This window comes from Emys orbicularis, chromosome 1, assembly GCF_028017835.1.
Source record: "Emys orbicularis isolate rEmyOrb1 chromosome 1, rEmyOrb1.hap1, whole genome shotgun sequence".
NCBI classification, from domain to species: Eukaryota; Metazoa; Chordata; order Testudines; family Emydidae; genus Emys; species Emys orbicularis.
Window position 1 is genome coordinate 111,758,051 of NC_088683.1, and position 20,665 is coordinate 111,778,715.

General features: G+C 45.0%; 1 protein-coding gene across 1 annotated transcript in view; it reads left to right on the forward strand.

Moving 5' to 3' along the window:
• PKP2 (plakophilin 2) overlaps window positions 1–20,665 on the forward strand; it is a 69,111-nt gene that overhangs the window by 47,927 nt on the left and 519 nt on the right. Inside the window, exons 7-12 of the mRNA XM_065417603.1 lie at window positions 9,358–9,475; window positions 11,954–12,115; window positions 12,627–12,800; window positions 13,422–13,575; window positions 15,564–15,753; window positions 17,560–17,647. Of these exons, the coding sequence (XP_065273675.1) occupies window positions 9,358–9,475; window positions 11,954–12,115; window positions 12,627–12,800; window positions 13,422–13,575; window positions 15,564–15,753; window positions 17,560–17,647 (886 nt within the window). The remainder of the gene's footprint in view (window positions 1–9,357; window positions 9,476–11,953; window positions 12,116–12,626; window positions 12,801–13,421; window positions 13,576–15,563; window positions 15,754–17,559; window positions 17,648–20,665) is intronic.

Consider the following 20,665-nt stretch of genomic DNA (forward strand, 5'->3'; position numbering starts at 1 on the left):
AGATTCCAAGTCCATAGCCGTAGGACTTTACACCATGGCAACTTTTATATGTTGATAGCTCTGTAACTGATTTAGTTAAACCATTGCAAAAGGCTAGGTGGACACTTATTTCTGTTTAAACTTATTTCAGTTTAGTTAGCTTAAATCAGCTTCTAATCAGACTAACTGGCAAAAGCCACTCTTAAACCAAAGTACAAGTGTCCACACAGTTTTTTGCATCAGTTTAAATGAATTGGTTATAAAATCAAACCTTTAGTTAAAGCAGTGCAACTTTCTTATGTTGAGAAGCCACTGGGCTCTGCACCACATTATGACTTCAGCAGGACCGGCTCCAGCCTTTTTGCTGCCCCAAGGCGATTGGCGGCACTTCAGCGGCAGCTCTACCGCGCCGCTTCATTCTTCGGCGGCAATTCGGGTCCTTCGCTCTGAGGGGACTGAGGGACCCGCTGCCGAATTGCCGCCGAAGACCCGGACGTGCCGCCGCTTCCCATTGGCCGCCCCAAGCACCTGCTTCCTTTGCTGGTGCCTGGAACCGGTCCTGGACTTCACACAGGTGCACTACACTTGCAAGAGCTAAACACAAGTGTGAGCACAGGAGATTTTTGTTTTTGCTAACAAGTCCAAGAAGATGTATAGTAGATCAATTATTGCAATTAATTATAAGTCAATTATATGAGCAAAGTAACCTGGCTGTAGTTTTGGACATGCCTCAGTGAAGTCCATAGAGCTGAATGTGAAACTTCTAGCCTGAGAAGCTGTTCTATTTCAGCTTGCAGATGTGTGTTTTGTTAACAAATTCTCTTTGGTTTGGCATACAGATCTCCTTCAGTGGAGTAGTTGTGTGTATATATTGCAGAAACCACTGCTGCTGCACTAAAGGTATTGCATAAGCCATTCTCCCTTGTCAAACATCATGGTTTTACAGCACACACGCAGTGGTGGTTATACCAGACACATGTTCAACAATGAAGATTCTGTTCCTGTAGGAGCACTGCAAGGCCACAGATATCCTAACTACTAATTAACTTCAGTTATAACGGATAATAAACCAATGTAAAAGGCAAGACATTTTATTTGAGGGATTATAAAACCGAGACAAACATTAACTACTTGGTATAAACTTTTGTGTCCTAGTTAATGTCTACTATGGGGTAGCGTACATGGAACTAAAAAGATAATCCTGGCATCTGTAAACGCGCCAAAACTTTGTGTATACAAAGATATGCCTGTTAGTTCTGCCCCTTTACAATGGGCATCTTTCATCTTAGGCTTGATTAGTTATTTGCTTACATATATAGCCCAGAACAGCCTCTTCAAAGTCAGCCAGGATGCAGAGGCACAGAATTATTCCCAGTGCTGGCCAGGAACTAGTCTTACAAAGCTTATTGTAGCAACTTTACAAACCATGCTATTTGCTTACTAAAGGATAAAGAATCCCAATGTGAACTGTTTTGGATCAATTAAAAATGGACATTGAGCCAAACTCGTCATTGGGGTAGCTCCACGGAGTTCAGAGGAATTACAAAACCTGTTCAGAGAATCAGAAGAATTTTGATTAACTTTTTTATAAATTCTTTTTGTTTGCATTCTTCTGCCCTTCCCACTTTTGTGTAATGAAATACCATGAGAAGATGTATTTCTGACCAAAATGAGATCAAGAAGTACTGGGTACCTCACAAATAAGGCTGACCTGTCAGATTGTATAACTCAGTTCTTGGGGGGGGGAAATATTCTGATAAGATTTAGGATCCTTGCCAAGCCAAGCCTTATAAAATTGTCCATTTTCAATAAAGGATAAAGAGAAATGGTCTTGATTTTTTTTTCTCTCACACTTCAACATTGTTGTAGTCCCATAGATTACAGTGGAATTATCCCTGCTGTGTGTCTGTATTAAATATGGGAGAATCTGGCTCAAAGGATCACTGAAATCCAAAGGAATGCTACAGAAAAGTCATACAGTGAAAAACAGGGCACAGAAGGTGCTATGCTGGCAAATAATTTGTTTTAATGTATATACATTGCCAGAATATAAATCTGTAATTAGTCCTTTCTTTTGTAATAACTGACATGTTTGTTGCTCATGTTGTTAGTCTGTAGCCTGCAGCCTGTATTGCAGCATGAAAGCTGTACTTTGAAGTCTAAAAACTATATGTGGCATATGTCTCGTGTTAAAGGTGAACTGCAAAGCTGCTTTTCAAAAAATTATCACACTCTTCATGATACCAAACGAATAGCTGCCAAAGATAAATGCAGGCCAAAAAATAAGTAAGAAAAATGTTTTAAGAAATTTACATGGAAATATTTAAAAATTTATTCCTTCTTTACTTACAAAATAAGTCCTAAATTCAAGATTCACCTTCAACAGCTGATAACATTGTAAATAGCTAAAACGCTGCAATGAACACAGGAAAATGCTCAAGTATCAGAGGGGTAGCCGTGTTAGTCTGGATCTGTAAAAAGCAACAGAGAGTTCTGTGGCACCTTTACATCTGTTAGTCTTAAAGGTGCCACAGAACTCTCAGGAAAATGCTCACCACCTCTGGTCCAGTGTGTATATGATCTTGGTCAATTATTTCAGGAGAAACATAGAAGCCCAGTCTTGAGTCCAGGATCAGGTCCATGAGCGGGGGCTGGGGTGGGAAGAGGATGAAGGTTGAACTGATTTTCATATATTTTGCTTTAGAGTGTTAAAATATTGGCAGTATTTACCCTGTGTATGTGATATGAGTGATAGTGGGTTGTGATTTTTAGAAGAATTTCAAAATCCCTTTCTACTCTGATATTTGTGATCCCCCTCCAATTGTTTGCTCTCTCTTGCAAATACTGCCGGTCATAAAGCTAAATATTAGAAAACAATCAGGCATGTTTCAGTAGCTGCCAGACACTGAGCTTCTGACACAATGGCATTGTTTGTATCTGAAAGAAACTTTGGCATTGTTTCCTGAACACCCAGAGTTAGGTAAATCAAAAGAAAGGGTGTGTTGCCTAACAACCAGGCAAATAGATAAAATTGGCTTTACTATTTAATGAGCTAGTCAAAGGAATGCTGCAGACCTGGAACTGAACCCAGGGAAAGTGTTGTGGGTTTTAAAGGTAATGTTGCATGTCTTTCTCTTGATCTGAAAGTACTGCACTCTGCTCTGCTTTGGCTTCATTCATTCCCTCAAGTGGAACTAGATGGGTTGGGTAGCCTCACAGCCTGAAATGTTATGGTAGCCACTACCCGCTGAATATATGGTCTTGGATATGTCGGTGCATGGCTCTGCCTTTAAAATAAAAAACAAACCCCTGTTCTTAGCACAAGATTCCTTGTGTTTCTTTGCTGTACTTTGAACACTGATGAGAATGTGATCTCCCTTTTGGTATGAACTACCTATTCAGAAGGGTTCTTCATGAATAACTGGAGATAAATGTCTCGCACTGGACAGAAGATGATTGTTCTGCCTGAGCTACTGCAGAAGCAGATTTACACAAAGCAGGCGAGAGGCAGAGCTCCTTAACTGCAGAGTGGGAAGGCTGCTTCCTTATCAGAGCTGTATGCTGCCCTTACTAGTCTCTGGAATAGGGTTACCATATTTAAAAAATAAAAAAAGAGGACACTCCACGGGGCCCTGGCCCCGCCCCTTTCCCACCCCCGGCCCCGCCCCAACTCTGCCCCTTCCCCAACCCAACTCCGCCCATTCCCTGCCCCTTCCCCAAAGTCCCCGCCCTAACTCCGCCCCCTCCCCTGAGCACCCCGCATTCCCCCTCCTCCCTCCCAGCCACGCGAAAAGGGCTGCACGAGCGCTACCGGCTTCACGGTTTGCCGGGCAGCCCCCAGACCCTGCGCCCCCGGCCGGCGCTTCCCCAGCGCAGCTGGAGCCCGGGAGGGGAAGCACCCAGCTGAGGGCACAGGGTCTGGAGGATGCCCGGCAAACCGTGAAGCCGGTAGCGCTCGGGCTTCGGGCAGCCTCCATGCCTCCGGACCCTGCGCCCCCGGCCGGGCACTTCCCCTCCCGGGCTCCGGCTGCTGTGCTCCTCCCCTGACTCTTCGGCTCTGTTTAAGAGCTGAGCTGCCCGAGCGCTACCGGCTTCGGGCAGCCCCCATGCCTCTGGACCCTGCGCCCCCGGAGCCCAGGAGGGGAAGTGCCCGGCCGGCGGTATTTTTCCCAGACATGTTCGGCTTTTTGGCAATTCCCCCCGGACGGGGGTTTGATTACCAAAAAGCCGGACATGTCCGGGAAAAACCAGACGTATGGTAACCCTACTCTGGAATGTTCATTCCCCCTTCACTGTCCACTTCTTCTCCATACCAATTCATTCTTCATTTAAAACAACACAGACCTAGGCCGTAGGAGCTAGTGCTCAGTGTACCACAGCTGCCAATCTTTCTTACTTCAGCAGAGGAGTCCTGGCTTTTTAAAATCATTCCTGTGGAATGTCCCACAGAAAAATGCATCCCAATTCTTTGAAAGGACGGATGGTCTTTTGGTTAAGGAACTGACCTATGGCTTAGGAGATCTGGATTTAGTTCCCAGTTGTGACTCAGAATTCCTGTGACACCTTGGAAGAGTTACTTAGTCTCTCAAAATGTGGTTGTACAGTGCTCAGCAGACTGGGGCCTTGATCTCAGTTGGAGCCTGTAGGTGCTACTGTGATATAAATTAGTAATGATATTACACCTCTTTGACCCCTGTTGCAGCAGGACCTTTTTACATTATCTCCATTCTCTGAATCTGTCCCTATCTTTTCTGGTCTCCCACCCAGCTTCACAATCCATTCATTTCCTCCCTGTTCTTTCCAGCTCAGCAGCTTGCAGCCCAGCACCTTAGTCGGTTACTAAATACATCCCTGAATTCGTAGCCCTGGCTGCTTTCGCACTTCAAAACTGTGTAAGGCATGAAGGGAATGCTGCTCCTTGAACTTCCTGAGATGTTAGGAATGCCATTGTCCAATGACACAGGAAGGCAAGGCACTGATCTCTGGCCTTCACACACAAAGTTTTTCCATTCACTTTTTAAAATAAAATTTCAGTGACTTTCATTTTGGTAGAAGGAGTACAAAAGTCCTGTATTTATCAGCAGAACAGCTGATGCACAGACCCTCAAAGTACAGTATAAGCAGTCCCACAATGCCCCGCCAATGTGTCTCAGTGCTGGAGGGGCCTCTTCTCAGCTTCAGTTCAACCTTAATATTAGTAGTTCTGTAAAATATTCTTTTCTTTCAAAATCTTTTCTCGTTTTACTTTATAGTAATCCTTTGCCCTAATATGCACCTCTCATCTCAGGATCCAAACATATTTTACAAAGAAGAATTAGTTGAGTCTCTAGAAACACCCTTATGAGATAACTAAAGGATTGCTTCAGCAACAGGACATAACACTGCAAGAGTTTAAGACGGAATGAAGGGAATAAGCATATTGTGTAGACATTAAATGAGGAATTTAGGTGGGCAGAATTACTCAGACTAGTGTGTACTCAGGTTTGGCCAGGTCACCAGGACTAGCACCCCTAAGTGAACAAGTGCCATGAGATTTTTACTGGCCACAGGTGATCAAAACCTGATCCAAAAGAGAGCGCTGCCAGCAGCAGTGTGCTCCCTAACAGTACACAGCAGCATTGATTCAGTACAGCCTCAGAACGAAAAGCACCACCTACTGATTCACAACATCCGCTGTCCTCGTGGTGCTCCCTGAAGGACTCTCATCCACATTCTGACCTGGCCTGACCCTGCTTAGGGCCAAATGGTCACAGCCCTTATTTGGTCATGTACAGGGGAGTATGTCTTCCCTCCACCCCGTTACTCCCCTGCTCAAATTGTGGTAAGGAATGGGAGGAGATATGGCCATACATGCGCACACAGTGGAGAGTAAAGGAAGGGATGAAATAACTTACTCCTCCCTAGAGCAAAGGAAGGTCAGTGGAGGAGTCATGCCTCTGAATCGTAATTTCTTCTCGGTTCTGCTCCTTAGGCAGTGCAGCCATGTGCCAGCCCTGGCCAATCGCAATTGGAAGGCTGCACTCTAGCCCTTTGTAAGATCTGACAGTATTACACATCCAAGCACTATGGCTGCTGCTGTCATCAAAAATTCATACATGAGGATGCTTTTTGTGCAGTGATTTTAAACTAGTGTGCTGTGGCATAGTGCAATTCCATATCAGCTAGTGTGTCTTTGCCAATAATGGAAATTCCGTACTTATCATTCATGATATTTTTAGCTCTTATACGCTAGTGAAACTATTTTTGATATGCACAAGCAAGGCTGTTACACACACACACACACCCCTCTGTAGATATAACCATAAACTGGCAAAAGGGATGACTTGTTTCAAGTGTGTTGTGTCTGAGGAAAATTAAAATTGCAAAGCAACACCGATGGACACCATGTGAATAAGCTTGATTTCCAAGTGCATTAATTCTACTCAGTATCATTTCACAAGGGAACGAATGAACTCAGAATTATGCATACTAACAACAAAGCGTGACCCAAAAGAAAACTGCAGTTATAGTGTATCCTTGTTTAAACTGTATGAAAACCACCAGAGGCAAAAAAGCACGAGAATTGCATTGGCAGCAGATAAAACACCACATCTGTTTTACAATGCATAAACAATAGGGAACTTTTAAAGTGGTAGCTCATCAGCTTTATGGCATTAATAAAATTTTAAACCATTGTAATTTGCCACCTGGTTGTGTAAAACTTTTTTGATGAATTTATTGTGAGTGACTCATTTAAAGGGAAATTTTGCTACTTTGTGATGAACTGTGATATCAGACTGCATTTTATATTCTTTTCCAACAAAGAACCTGAAATGTGGTGCAGTATGCAGGCCCCTTCCCAGCAGAACTGCCTGAGGTCTAAATAGTGAGGCTTAGATTTATGGTGCCATTAGTCTGAAATTCAGATCACATTCCGTTATAGAAATAAATGTATCTTAAAGTTATTGGCCTCATTGCTCTCTCCATAAATTGGTAGTTCATTCGGGGCTCAGCTTCAAGTGGGAGGTTTTGGTTTTTAAATCACTTTTATAGTTCATGTTAAGATTATGTCTCACAAACCGCAGATCTTCTGACTGAAAGCTGGGGCGGACAGTTGTTCCCTGTTGATCTGTGATGCAAAAGAAATCATGCAGCACAGATTCAGTGGCACTCTGTGCTGGAATGGGGGAGGGAGGGAGGGAAAGGTGACTTTAAGCTGCCTTTGCACCTCCTATATTCTGGGACTCTTCAGGAGCCCTCTGGGCTCACCTAACTTGGACTCCAACTGCCAGTAGCCTTCTATGGGCCATGGAAAGGAGAGAATAGCCAGATCGTAGTATGCTCTGGCCATGTTCCCTACCTCTCCACTCCCTCGGTAAATTACCTTTGTCTGGGGATAGCAAGGGAGGCCAGCGTAAAGTTGCCCTGTCAGCTGTATGCCTCTGAGCAAAGCCCCTTACACAGAGGGCATTCCCTGGGGTGGAGACACCTACTTGCTGCCTTTAAGACCCTTTTATATAAAGGGGCCTTGAAGCAAACAGGGAATCAGGGCTAGGATCCTATATTGGGACACTAAACCAGGTGAGTGTAAATATCCCCCCACCTCTCTTTCACCTGTGGAAGCAAAGGGGAACTAAATATTTATAGCTGATGAGGAGATAGGCCCACAAACTCACCAGGCGGTCGAGGAGATGAGGTGAGCAAGGAAGAGGTGCTTGGCCACTGACTAGTCCATCAGTTCTTCATAGCGTCACTGTGGGGACTCTAGGGGAGAGAAGGGAGCCTTTCCCAATGGATCTTGCAAAAGTCTCCTCTCATGCTTACCTTTTGCATGCAGCAGCAGCAGCAAAAGTGGCTCATCTCCTCACTCCAAGAGGTGAGGCAAGACTGCTGCTGTCGCTTCCAGGTAAAGCCCACTTCCTGTTCCCTCATGCCACATTCCTATCACTGCTGCTGTAAAGAAGCTCTGGGCCTTTTTCCCTCCTGGGCTGAGTTCTCCTTACACTCACAGGAGCTGTGGGCTTCCCTTCAACACTCACTAAGTTTGGGAAGTTGTTTCTGCAGCAGAATTAATCTCTGGTTCTCGTTTGCTCACCAAGTGAGGTGAAGGGCAGTCGCAAAAAGGGAGGGAAATATACACTTGTTCACTGTCCCGGTACAATAGCTGGGACACGTACTCTGATAATGTCTAGGCCACCAAAATAAACCCAAAAAAGAACAGAGTATGACTCCATCACCGCCTGTGGTCTCTGCTTTCAGCCATTAGGAAATAGAGATAGAGGCTGGGGAAAGAGGAAATACAGTATGAAAATTAACTCTAAAAGTGAATTTGAAGAACAAACTCCCAATTGGAATTCAGCTCCAAAGGAACTACTAATTCCTGGCAACCCTTATGGAAAAGTCCTAATATTGTTTACATCTAGACATATATTATTTACATCTAGACACCAACTAAGTTGGTACCCATTTGTACTAGTGTTGTACACATAGAAATGAGAATATAGTAGGAGTGAAGCCAATAAGGTTCAAGTAATCTATAGAATCCTCTATTAAATTCTATAGGTTTTTTAAATCAGCCTAATAAATTCTGTTGCTGGAATATAGTTCTCTATTAAGTGCTATATGGTAGAATTTTAAAAAAAATCTATAGAAAGGCTACTTGAATTTGGCCTCATAACTAAGATTTTAAATTGCAGTGAGCTGAAGAAGTATGAACTTGTTTTATGGCAATTTGTGGAATTGGGGAATAAGTAGTTAGAATGCAAAGTATGGAGAAGGGAGTCGTTTTCCATTATACAACACCTACGTTTTATAACTAATGTACAAAGGTTGCAGAACTTCTTATCATGTGTAACTATAGATGAGTGATTGTGGTTTGGAGGATTGAATTGGTTTGGATAACTGCCCCAAAGCATGGATGCTTATCCAGACCGGGGGTTTGCCATACTGTGGCAGAAATCTTAAAATAATCTTTCCAGTGATATTTTGACACATCCATTTACAGTCCTGAGCTGAACTAGAAATCTCAGTGGCACATGGAAATTAAATAATGGAAAAAGTCTATCCAACTTGTTCGAACTTTAAAAAGTGTTGGTCCAGCTTCTGGGTGAAGATTTAATACTGGTCTTATTCTATACAAATAGATTCACTTATCCTTCTACAGTATTTTATATTGTCTGGGAGTACTTCCAGGGTTTTAAGATGACCACTTTAATTAGCAGAGTCTTTTGTTACTTGATGACTTTTTGATTACTCAACATCTGGTGACACCCAGCAGAAGAGTCAAGTCATGGCCCCACAACTTCAGTATCTTTTCTACTATTTAGCCAGTGGGTGGCAGGAAGACAAGGAAGTGACCAATATAAATCTCTTCTTACCAATGTATTCCTTTCTGGACAGAAATATGAGTTCTGCTGGCCCAGAAGGAAGGAAAAAGATGAGAGAATGTGATGGATTGATTGATTCTCTTGTGTATTACATCCAAGGAACCACTGCAGACTACCAGCCTGATGACAAGGTACCTCTTCAAAATGAGAGGATTCTGCACCAGGACTAATTGAGAGGGGGAAACAACCAAACCATTCAATTCATAGAGATATGGTAGAACCTCAAAGATATGAACACCAGAGTTCCGGACTTACTGGTCAACCGGACACTCTGTGGAATCGGAAGTAATCAGGCAGCAGTGGAGAAGCACATACACACACAAAAAGCAAATACTTTACTGCCTCGGGGCTTTAGCCCTGGGGCTCAAGGATTCAGCTGGGGGGAGAGAGGTTAGGGCTGCAGCTCCAGGGTGGTGAGGAGGTCAGGGTTCTGTGCGGATGTGACATTCCCCTCTGGTTTTATCTGGACCGGTGATCTGTTAGGTCACTCCAATCCTTAACTCTGGGAACCAGCCTTACCCTGCTCTGCTGTCAGAACCCCCACTCCTGGGCCTCTGGCATGTAAGCTGCTCCTTGGATTGTGCAACTGAATGACACTAGCCAATAGCTCCAGTCCCAGACACGACCTAGGCACCTCCGTCTTGCAGTGTCCAGTTATGCCCACTGGAAGCTTTATATGAGTTTGTCAATTTAACAAAGAAATTGATATGCATTAGGCTTGTTATCCCAAGGTGAGTCTCGGACACGCTTGAAACCAAACACACTGCTTCAGGTAGAACAAACACATTTATTAACTACAAAGATAGATTTTAAGTGATTATAAGTCGAAGCATAACAAGTCAGATTTGGTCAAATGAAATAAAAACAAAACGCATTCTAAGCTGATCTTAACACATTCAATGCCCTTACAAACTTAGATGCTTCTCACCACAGACTGGCTGGTTGCTCTTCAGCCAGGCTCTCCCCTTAGATCAGTGCTTCAGTCGCTTGGTGTGGTGTCTGTAGATGGAGGTGGAAGAGAGAGGAAGAGCATGGCAAACATCTCTCCCTTTTATCATGTCCTTTCTTCCCCCTTGGCTTTGTGCCCCCCGATCCCCTTCAGAGTCAAGTGAGCATTACCTCATCTTAGTCCCAAACTGACCAAAGCAAGGGGGGTGACTCACTCGAGAGTCCAACCGATCCTTTGTTGCTGCCTAGGCCAGTGTCCTTTGTTCCTGGGAGGCTGGGCTGGGTTTGTCCCATATATGCCCTGATGAGGTGTGAACTGCCCCTCTGCTCTCGGAGAGTTTTTTCCTTGGGCTTGTTTTAAGCCATGAGGACACATTTTCAGCCTCATAACTATTTACATGAAATTACAACCTATAATAACAATTACTATAACATCACTATGGGCAGGTCTATATTACAGCCGGGATCGACGCTCTGAGATCGATCCACCGGTGATCGATTTAGCGGGTCTGGTGAAGACCTGCCAAATCGACAGCAGATCGCTCTCCAGTCAACCCCTGTACTCTACCCCCGACGAGACGAGTACCCCCTTGGTGTAGACCCCACGGTAACTCGGCCTAAAGTACGTTGACTTACCGTGGTAGTGTAGACATAGCCTATGACAACAATGCTCAGTGCATCATGAGCCTTCCGAAGACACCCGACATGACAAACTTTGCACTGGAAACCACACAATCATTTTATAAGGATGAACATGGGGGTGCTGGGTGTTCCCCGAGGTACAGAATGTCACAGCTCAGGGCTTTAGATCTTGGGGGAGTGCTGGGGCTCGGAGCTTCAGCCCCCTGGCTCCTTTCCCGGCTTCAGCCCTGCAGGGGGTGCTGGGGCTCGGGGTGCCCCCCCCCCGCAACTGAAACCAGGAGTGGAGCCATGGGGAGCCCCGAGCCCTAGCGCCCCCGCCCCGGGGCAGAAGCTGGGAATGGAGCCACGGGGCTAACACCCCTAGTCCCAGCACTCCCCCCAGAACTAAAGCCCTGAGCCCTGGTGCTCCCACGGGTCCGAAGCCCTGACCCTCCTCACCCTGCCTGGAGCCCTGACCCACCCTGCAGCTGCAGCCCCAACCTCCCCCAACCTCAGTGGCTGAAGTCCGTAACGTCTTGTTCAGAATTATGGACATTTCAGAGTTACGGACAGCCTCCATTCCCGAGGTGTCCATAACTCTGAGATTCTTACTGTATGCAGAAATGATTGTGAAGGAACTATCGCATTTTCACTTAGCAGAGATGAAATGTCAGATAAGACACTTTTCATAGGGGGATTTATCATTGTGTCCTATGAGGATAACACACATAGGTAGAGTGTAACATTTTCAAAAATGCCTACGTGAATATAATAAGATGCCCCATATTTTAAAACGTGATTTAGAGCTAGATTTGTTAATGTATTTAGAAGCCTAAATATGTAGATGGGTATTTAGTGGGGTTTTCAAAAGCACCTGTGGTTTCTGGTGGCCTAATCACTATTATCTAGTTCTTCTTTAGGCGACCAGAAACCCAAAGGTTGGCCATGTAAGATCCTGAATCAAACATTCCTCCCATGTCTGATTGTCTCTTTGACACGTGCAGAGAGCTATAATGACATTTACTTCTTCATTATTTTAGGCCACAGAGAACTGCGTGTGCATTCTTCACAACCTCTCCTACCAACTAGAGTCAGAGCTGCCTAGCAGTTATGCCCAGAACATCTATACACAAAGAAAAAATACTCCTACCAATGATAAAAGCTTGGGATGCTTTGGAACACGCATCAGGAAAGCAAAAGTGGTAATGTGTGAATTTATTATACGTTGAATTGTTAGGCAGTTCTAGTGTGGCTGGTGGCGAATGGTGATCTAACAACAGCTGCAATAGACCTGGGGTCCTTCAGGGTTAATAACTTGTCTGGCAGGGTGAGCCAACCAAACTCACTTCAAATGAATGACACTTCACTAGAAGCTTGTAGGTTTGTGACCCACTGCTGTTAGTATTACAATGTCTGATGTCACAATATTTTTAAATACTTATCTTTTATAAACCATTGTTTGAGTTCACAACATACTGTAGTTTGTTATGTCTGGGGGTCTGAAGAGCCAAGCAATGAACTTGATTCTGATCTTATACTAGTTTTACATTGATTTAATTCTGTTGACTTCAGTTGGTGGGGTTACTCCTGATTGACATTAGTAAAAATAAAAGCAAAATCAGGTTACAATTACAGAATGCCTGCTTTAGCTTGTGATGCGTTGGGTCATATAAGTTCTCCAGTTCTAAAGGTTTGATCTCTTTACATGTTTAGAAGCAACAAGATACTCTGCTACCCGAGGAAAAGAGCAGTCCCAAAGGTGTAGAATCACTCTGGCATTCCACACTTATTAGGATATATCTCTCCTTAATAGCAAAAAGTACAAGAAACTACACTCAAGAAGCATCTTTGGGAGCTCTCCAGAACCTCACAGCAGGCAGTGGACCAGTAAGTCATCCTGTTTCTTGTTTCTTTAATTTAGAAATGTGGAGATGTTTACAGCTTTGAGCTCAGACCCCCCCTTGTGAAGTTGCAAGTTCACAGAATGATCAGTAAGAAAGAATCTAAGAATATGGACGTGGGGGAGCAGGCTCAGAATTGTGGATACTTTCTGCTTAGTACATTAAGGGGCTGTTCCTTCTCTGTATGTGTCTCCTTCTATATAACAAGCTAATTCATTGGGACAGAGATGAAGGCGTGGGTGTATATAATAATGATGTAAAACATTTTTTCTTCTAATATTATAATTATTTCTCTATGAATTTCCTCAAAGAGCAGAGAACTCCCTCTGGCACACCCACAGCCAAGGTATTTTGGCCAAACAATCCCAGGATCAGGTGGTACAAAAGGGATTTAAAGCTGCTATTGCATCACCCATCTCTTCTGTCCAAGCTTCCACATAGTTCAGAATCTGGGCTAATATCTCAAACGTTCCTGAAAATGATCTATAGGGAACCTCGTAACTGCATTGCCTGCGCTTTTCAAAAAATGAGATAACTTAATGTGATGGTTGTTTATACAGCAGTAGAGTCATAACAATTGCTCATTAAGCTGTGTGCCTTATGACAGATGCCATTTTCAGCAGCTCATACTGTTGTCCAGAAGGCAAATGGCCTTCAGAGTATTCGATTCATGCTGCATGTAAGCAATCCAAGTATAAGGAGGACAGCCGTCTCATTGGTCAGGAACTTATCTCGTAATGCCTCTCTGCAGAATGAAATAGGTGAGCAAAGGACTAATGTTTTCTTTCAGATTTTATCTCGGTCTCTTCTCTATTTTCAGTTTTCCTTCTTTTTAAAATTAAAAAAAAAAGAAAAGAAAAGATTGGATTAGTGGATTTAACAGATTTAGGGCCAAATGCTTGCAGTCTTTTTTCAGGTAAAGGTCCCATTGACTAAAATATAGGTTTTGCCCAAGTGAGGACCATAGGCTTAGATTCTCTCTGTTTAACAGTATTATGTATTTCTCATCATATCTTTTCAGAAAAGAACTTATGAAATGAAAGAACTTAAATCAGTCCAATTTTGGAGAGGGAAGATAGTTTTGCGTTTAAAGTAATTCACACTCTCACAAGTTTATCAGGACGTAATTAATCCCTATATTTGGCCCTTTGAGTGTAGCCACTAGCGGTCAAGGTGACTGTATGCTGGCAGATCTTCTCATTGCAGCCTCTTCCCACTGGCACTAGTGTAAGGCCATGTCTACACTAGCACTTTCGTTGGCAACACTTTTGTCGCTCAGGAGTGTGAAAAAACACACCCCTGAGTGACGTACGTTTGCCAGCAAAAGTGGTAATGTGCACAGCGCTATGTCGGCGGGAGACATAGCTACTGCCGCTCGTTGAGCTGGTTTTATTATGTCGATGGGAGAGCTCTCATAACGCGGTTATACGAGCAATACCGTAGAATTACACTGTGTAAAATCTATGCAAGTGTGTGTAGAATCAGGCCATTGTTCACGCTACTTGTGTGTTCTACCCCTTCCCCCCCTCCCCCCATCCTGTGTCTCTTGTCTATTTAGGCTAGGTCCACACTACCCGCCTGATTCAGTGGGTAGAGATCGATCTTCTGGGATCGATTTATCGCGTCTCATCTGGACGCGATAAATCGATCCCAGAAGCGCTCCCCCGTCGACTGCGGAACTCCTGCTCGCCGAGAGGAGGAAGCGCTGTCGACGGGGGAGCTTGCCTGCGCCGCGTGGACCCGCAGTAAGTAAACTTAATTCGATCTAGGAAACGTCGACTTCAGCTATGCTATTCTCGTAGCTGAAGTTGCGTTTCCTAGATTGCTCCCCCGCCCCAGTGTGGACCAAGCCTTAGATCGGAAGCTTTTCAGGCAGGGACCATCTACTACTCTGTGTTTGCTCAGTGCCTAGCACAGTGGGGCCCCATTCTCAGTCACTGAGAATAACTGAGGCACTACCGTCATAAACATGATTAGAAACACGAACACAGGAGGCTCCTTACCCACTTTACCAATGCAGCCCAGTGCAGCATTTAACCCAATAACTGCAGTATATTTTGTTGTAGGGATTCATGCTGCATATTTCTGTGCATCTTTTGAGAAGTGCTGAGTATCCAGAACTCTCACTGATTTGGTCTCAAGCATCATTTTTCTGAAAGGGTTCTTAAGCACATGCGTAACTTTAAGCACATTTAATGTTCAGCCCATGCGTAGGTGCTTTCCTGAATGAGGATTGGTTTATGCACAATCTTAAATTCTTTCTTAAATCAGGGCCTTGAACTGGAGTTCAGAAAGCTTAGTAGCTCCTGTGATCAGGCCCCTAATGTATATACCTCACAGTTCAGAATTCCTACGCTAATATTTATGCTATATTCATCACACCTTGCACAGTTAGTGCAAAAATATTTTATAACAGGTACATGAATTAATTGAAAGTTCGTGAAGTGTCCCCAGCTTGGATGGGTTGGAGTAAAATATAATATATGTTAATCTGCCTCAGACTGGGGGGGGCTGCAAAATATACTGTAGGGAGGAAATATCAGCTTAACAATATTTATAGCTAGACATCATTATACCCACAATTGGCTATAAAATACAATCATGAACTTTCTTATGAAGGGACAGCCCACCTGTTAGCAGACACCCAGTAACATGGGTGGAGTAAACCTGGTATTAGTGTGTTGTATATACAAAGTAGACTATATGGTACATTTGTAATTGAATTCTTTGTTTCCCTTTCAACCTCTAGCCAGAAACGTCTTATCAGATTTGGTCTCCCTACTTCCTGACTCTGTCCAAGGGTCAGAGGTTACCAATGAGACCACAGCTTCTATCTGCTACACCTTGTACAACTTGACCCAGAACAGCTCCCAGAATGCCCGGCTTCTCCTAAACACAGGTGGCCTGCCAAAAATAATGAACATCAGCAGGAGTGACAAGTAAGCCATTTTAAAGTTCCCCCAAGATAAAAGAGCAGCAGCATCCATTGGAAAGAATATAACTTAAAGGAATAGACAGCCTAAATAATAATTGTAGTGTGATTCAAATCAAACACATTGGGTAAAACAATGAAGCCCTTTTTAATAACTGCTCTATCCTGTCTTTTTAAATGGCTCCTCAAAAGGTGATAGGTAAGGCTGCGAGTCTTTCACGGAGGTCACAGAAGTCATGGATTCCGTGACTTTCTGGGACCTCTGTGACGTCTGCAGCGGCCAGTGGGGCTGACCCCAGGGCTGCCTGAGCAGCTGAGGCGGCCCCGGGGCCAGCCACAACAGCTGCAGCTCAGGCGGCCCTGAGGCCAGCCACACCAGCCGCTGCTCCGGCTGCACCAGGCAACTGGTCCCGGGTACTGCCCGGGAGCAATGGTCCAGGACCAGCATTGGCGCCCCAGGCCGCCCCACCACCAGCAGCAGCTGTTGTGCCCCAGGCCGCGCCTCCACCCCCATTCCAGAGCAGCAGTGGTGAGGCCCTGGGCCACACCCTCCCCCCAGGAAGCAGCAGCAGAGCCTCGGACCCCCCCCCCCCCCCCCCCACACACACACACACCCAGCAGCAGCTGTGGGGTCCCAGGCTGTCCCCCTGGCAGTGACAGGGCCCCGGGCCAACCCCCCCAGCAACAGCGGTGGTATACCAGAACAGCAGCAATGTCCACTGGAGCGCCCCCCCTCCTCCGAGCACCTGCAGCACCCTGGAGCCCCCTAGAGCACCAAAGGTTTAGTCATGGGTATTTATAATACAAGTCATGGACAGGTCAAGGGCCATGGCTTTTTGTTTATTGCCCGTGACCAGTCCATGACTTTTACTGAAATTACTCTTGACTAAATCATAGCCTTAGTAATATGCTATGGCTATATCTACACTGCACACCACTGGTGGCGTCATGTAGGGCATGTGTAGATACACACAGCAGTGAAAAGCAGGCTGTGTCCACCTGCAGTGTGTACATGTGCAGTGTGTACGGCTACATGTGGCAGTGAAAGGCTCTGGCAGGGGAAACGCAGTGGGGAAAGGCTCTGGCAGCAGGGAGGCAGTGGGACACTATGCTGGTAAAAATAGTAGTGTAGACAGGGGAGGCACTGCTAGAGCATATAGAGAGCTATGTAAGTAAGGTACATACCCACAGGGTTCAGGCGTATCTTTACTCTACTTGCCTAAGCAGTGTCTCACTATCTACACTGCTTTTTATACCTGTACTAGGGGGGCGTGCAACGTATGTTCTCTATCAGCCACTGTAAGGAGCGAGCAGTGTAGACATACCCTATATTATAGGAAATTCATCTGTTGGAGTATTAGGTCTTTTATATAAATAATTCTCTTTGTGCCAGCCCTTCTCTCATAAGGCGAAATTCACCTCAGTGCAGGGGGCCTACATAAGACCGTCCATAAACTAAAGCCCCACTTTAACCCTCAATATTGGGTTTAACTAGGACAGAGGGCCTTCGATGGGCCCACTGTGCTGCAGTGTCTTTCACCCTTAATGAATAGCCCTTAGAGGTGGCGAGTTCAGACTATTCTGCTGGGACTATCATCACTAATAGCTAAAGCAAGGAAGTGTGTTCCCTACACTACTGTAGGTGGTAGAGATGTCATGAGCTGTGTTGGGGGACCTGAGAGAATGAACTCAACTCTTGTCAGGGAAAGGAAGGAGGAACTGATCATAAACAATCATGTTTTTAAGTCTGAACACACATTGTGTTCACAAATTGGTATTTTAAATGTTTTATATTTCTTTTTACAAATTGCAGTAATATGCTCAGCAAAGCTAGCAAAGCTGCCTCAATCCTCCTGTACTCCTTGTGGTCACATACTGATCTCCACAGTGCCTACAAAAAGGTAAGATCTGGGTTAGTGCAGACATTGAATCTGCCTTCAGATTAAACTGCTTTGGGGGTTTCTTTGTGCAATTCATGGAATGCAATGTCCTGTATACAGAACCAGGGCTGGCTCCAGGCACCAGCGGAGCAAGCTAGTGCTTGGGGCGGCCCATGGAAGGGGGCGGCACGTCCGGGTCTTCGGCGGCAATTCAGTGGCGGGTCCCCCAGTCCCTCTCGGAGGGAAGGACTGGCCGCCGAATTATGAAGCGGCTTTCCCCCCCCCACTTCGCCGCTTGGGGCGGCAAAAAAGCTGGAGCCGGCCCTGTACAGAACACGTGTAGAACATCTGGTAGTTCTGCATTGGTGGTAACAAATCCATGCTGTGGATCACACTGGGGAGAATTGTATTCTTAATTTGGTGTCTGTATGCTGGATCCTGCTAAGTAACGAGTGCCTCAACCCCCCGCTTGGGTACTCAAATAGTCTCTGTTTTGGGCTTCCTATGTGCTGCTAGAGTTGATGTAGATGCTGTTGCTTGTTGTTGCAGTAGCACTGATGGTGGGCTATATATCAGCAGGTGTGAATCCAGCACCTGCTGAACTAATTTGATAGGGAGGGAATAAGACATCAACAAAAACAAAGGCAGGGCAGGGCACCGCCATCAAGGCAGTTTTGTTCTGGGCTTTTTTGTTAGTTTATTTAAAGCCCAGGTCTTAGGCTATGTCTATGCTAGGGCCTTGTCTACATTAAAGAGTTTTGTCGACAAAAGTTACACCGACATACAACCACCACTTTAATTAAACCACTGTTGCATGTCCACACTATGCTCCTTGTGTCAGCAGAGCGCATCCACACTAGCAGCTCTTGCATCGACACAGAGAGTAGTGCACTGTGGGTAGCTATCCCACTATGCAGCTGGCCGCAGGGTGCTTTGGGAAGGGTTTGCAATGTCTCAAGGGGCAGGTACAGCATCATATGATGCAGGTTTCTCAAGCCTATCATTCCATGGGCATTCTACTAGATTACCAGCCGCTTCACCCACACACACATCAGCCCCCTCTGCAGCAGCAGCCTGCTTGCCGCTGTGTTCCTGGTGCAGGAGAGAGCAGGATTCCACGTGAATTATTTTCTGGTTGCTGCTGGAGCGGAGCGGCATGCTCAGTTGTCAGAACTTCCCGGAGCTTTGAAAGGGGAGGGGTATATGCCTGTGTAGCTGGAATGCAGGGCAGCTGAGTTCAAAACAATGAGCAAGAGCGGTCACAGTGGGAATTGTGGGATACTGGGGGAGGCCAATTATGTTGATATAATAAATGGCAGCATCTACACTGATGCGTTGTCGCTTTAACTTTGCCGCAAAAAACTCTGTGCCTCTCGTTGAGGTGGTTTTATTTTGTCGGCAAAACAGGAGAGTTTTGCCGACAAAAATAGCACTGTAGTGTGTACACCTCCACTGTTTTGTCGCCAAAAGCTGCCTTTTGCCAACAAAACTATGTAGTGTAGACAAGGCCTAGAGAGCTTACAGAAGCACAGCTGTACCGCTGCAGCTGCGACGCTCTCAGGTCACCCACATAGCCGCTCTGTGTTGAAGGAAGATTTCCCGTCAGCATAATTAAACCACCCCCAACGAGGACGGTAGCTATATTGACGGGAGAGCGTATCCTGCCGACATAGCACTGACCTCACCAGCGCTTCCATCGGTGTAACTCATGTCAGTCAGGGGTGTGGTTTTTTTCATGCCCCTGAGTGACATAAGTTTTACCGACAGAAGTGCTAGTGTAGACACAGCCTTACTCCTATTCAAACAAAAGGGAATGGCAGGGGAAGGAGTGTTGGCCAAATTAAACAAACAGAAAATGGTCAAAACAGAATTGGCCAGCAAACCAGCTCTCGTCTTTCCACTTGGAGCCTACGCAGTTGCTTTTTTCAGCCTACAAGGGGGATCACTTAAATCTGGTTGATGAGTTGGGTGCCTCTTCCCTGAATTTCTTAAAACTTTCCTCATTCTTTTTTCCTGCTGTTTAGAACTTTCACCTTCTAAAATTCTTGGTAAATTAAGAGAGCCCAGCTTTCCAAGCTTTATTGTTTTTTTATTATCTAGTTCCATTCTTGAGAAAAGAGAGATCTTGTGTAAGATCACTCATAAAATAGGTTTATGAATTAGTCAGAAGTACAGTGTAGTTCACTGGAGTTGGTCCAAGTAATCTGGTCAAAAATAGCCTTCTTCTCTTGTATGCATACAGACTTCAGTGTCCAGGTTCTGTAACCAAAGGAAAGCCTCTGTATCAAGGAGGGCTAAGCATTGTAAACCACCCTCCAGATGCTCAGTTGGGCACTCCTCCACCACATGAGTTATTGTCTGCAATGATGCCCCACAATCACAGAGCGGAGAGGAAACCAGGTCAAGCCAATGCGTACTTGTGGAAACTCTGGATGAGCTAGAGAATAGTCTGTTGAGCTTGGTCCAGGGTCTATGATCAAGTGGACAAGGAGGCAGATGCAGCAAAGGACTCCTGAATATACTTAGAATATTAGACTTTCTTTCCCACTGATGCTTCCAAAATCTATAAGACTAACTTTCAGCTCCCTGGAAATGCTGATCATCCATTTGTATAAAGGACCAGTACACTCATAAGTGCATAAGTTACTATAGCAAAGTGGTGCTGAAAGATCAGCTGTGATGTCACAACACAGTCCACAGGAGTTTGTCCTCCACTGATGCGAGCAGATCTTTGAGTTGGCGCTGCATGTTGTTTCCTGTCTGAAATTAGAGCATCGGTCAACCGTAGATATAATAAGTTGGTTTAATTTGTCATAGCTCTCCAGGCAGACTTAAAAGTAATGGCATCTCATCTGTCTACTGCACATTGTGCCTCCCATCACAGTAGCAAAAAGCAAAGCTAAAGTAGACCAAATGCAAAATTGGAGCTCAAGTTTTCATAATAAAAAAATAGCATTACACCATAGCATACAGAATGTTCTTTCACCAGTACTGCATACACAGCTATATATACGCAAACCAGAAATCTAGGTTGTAAAG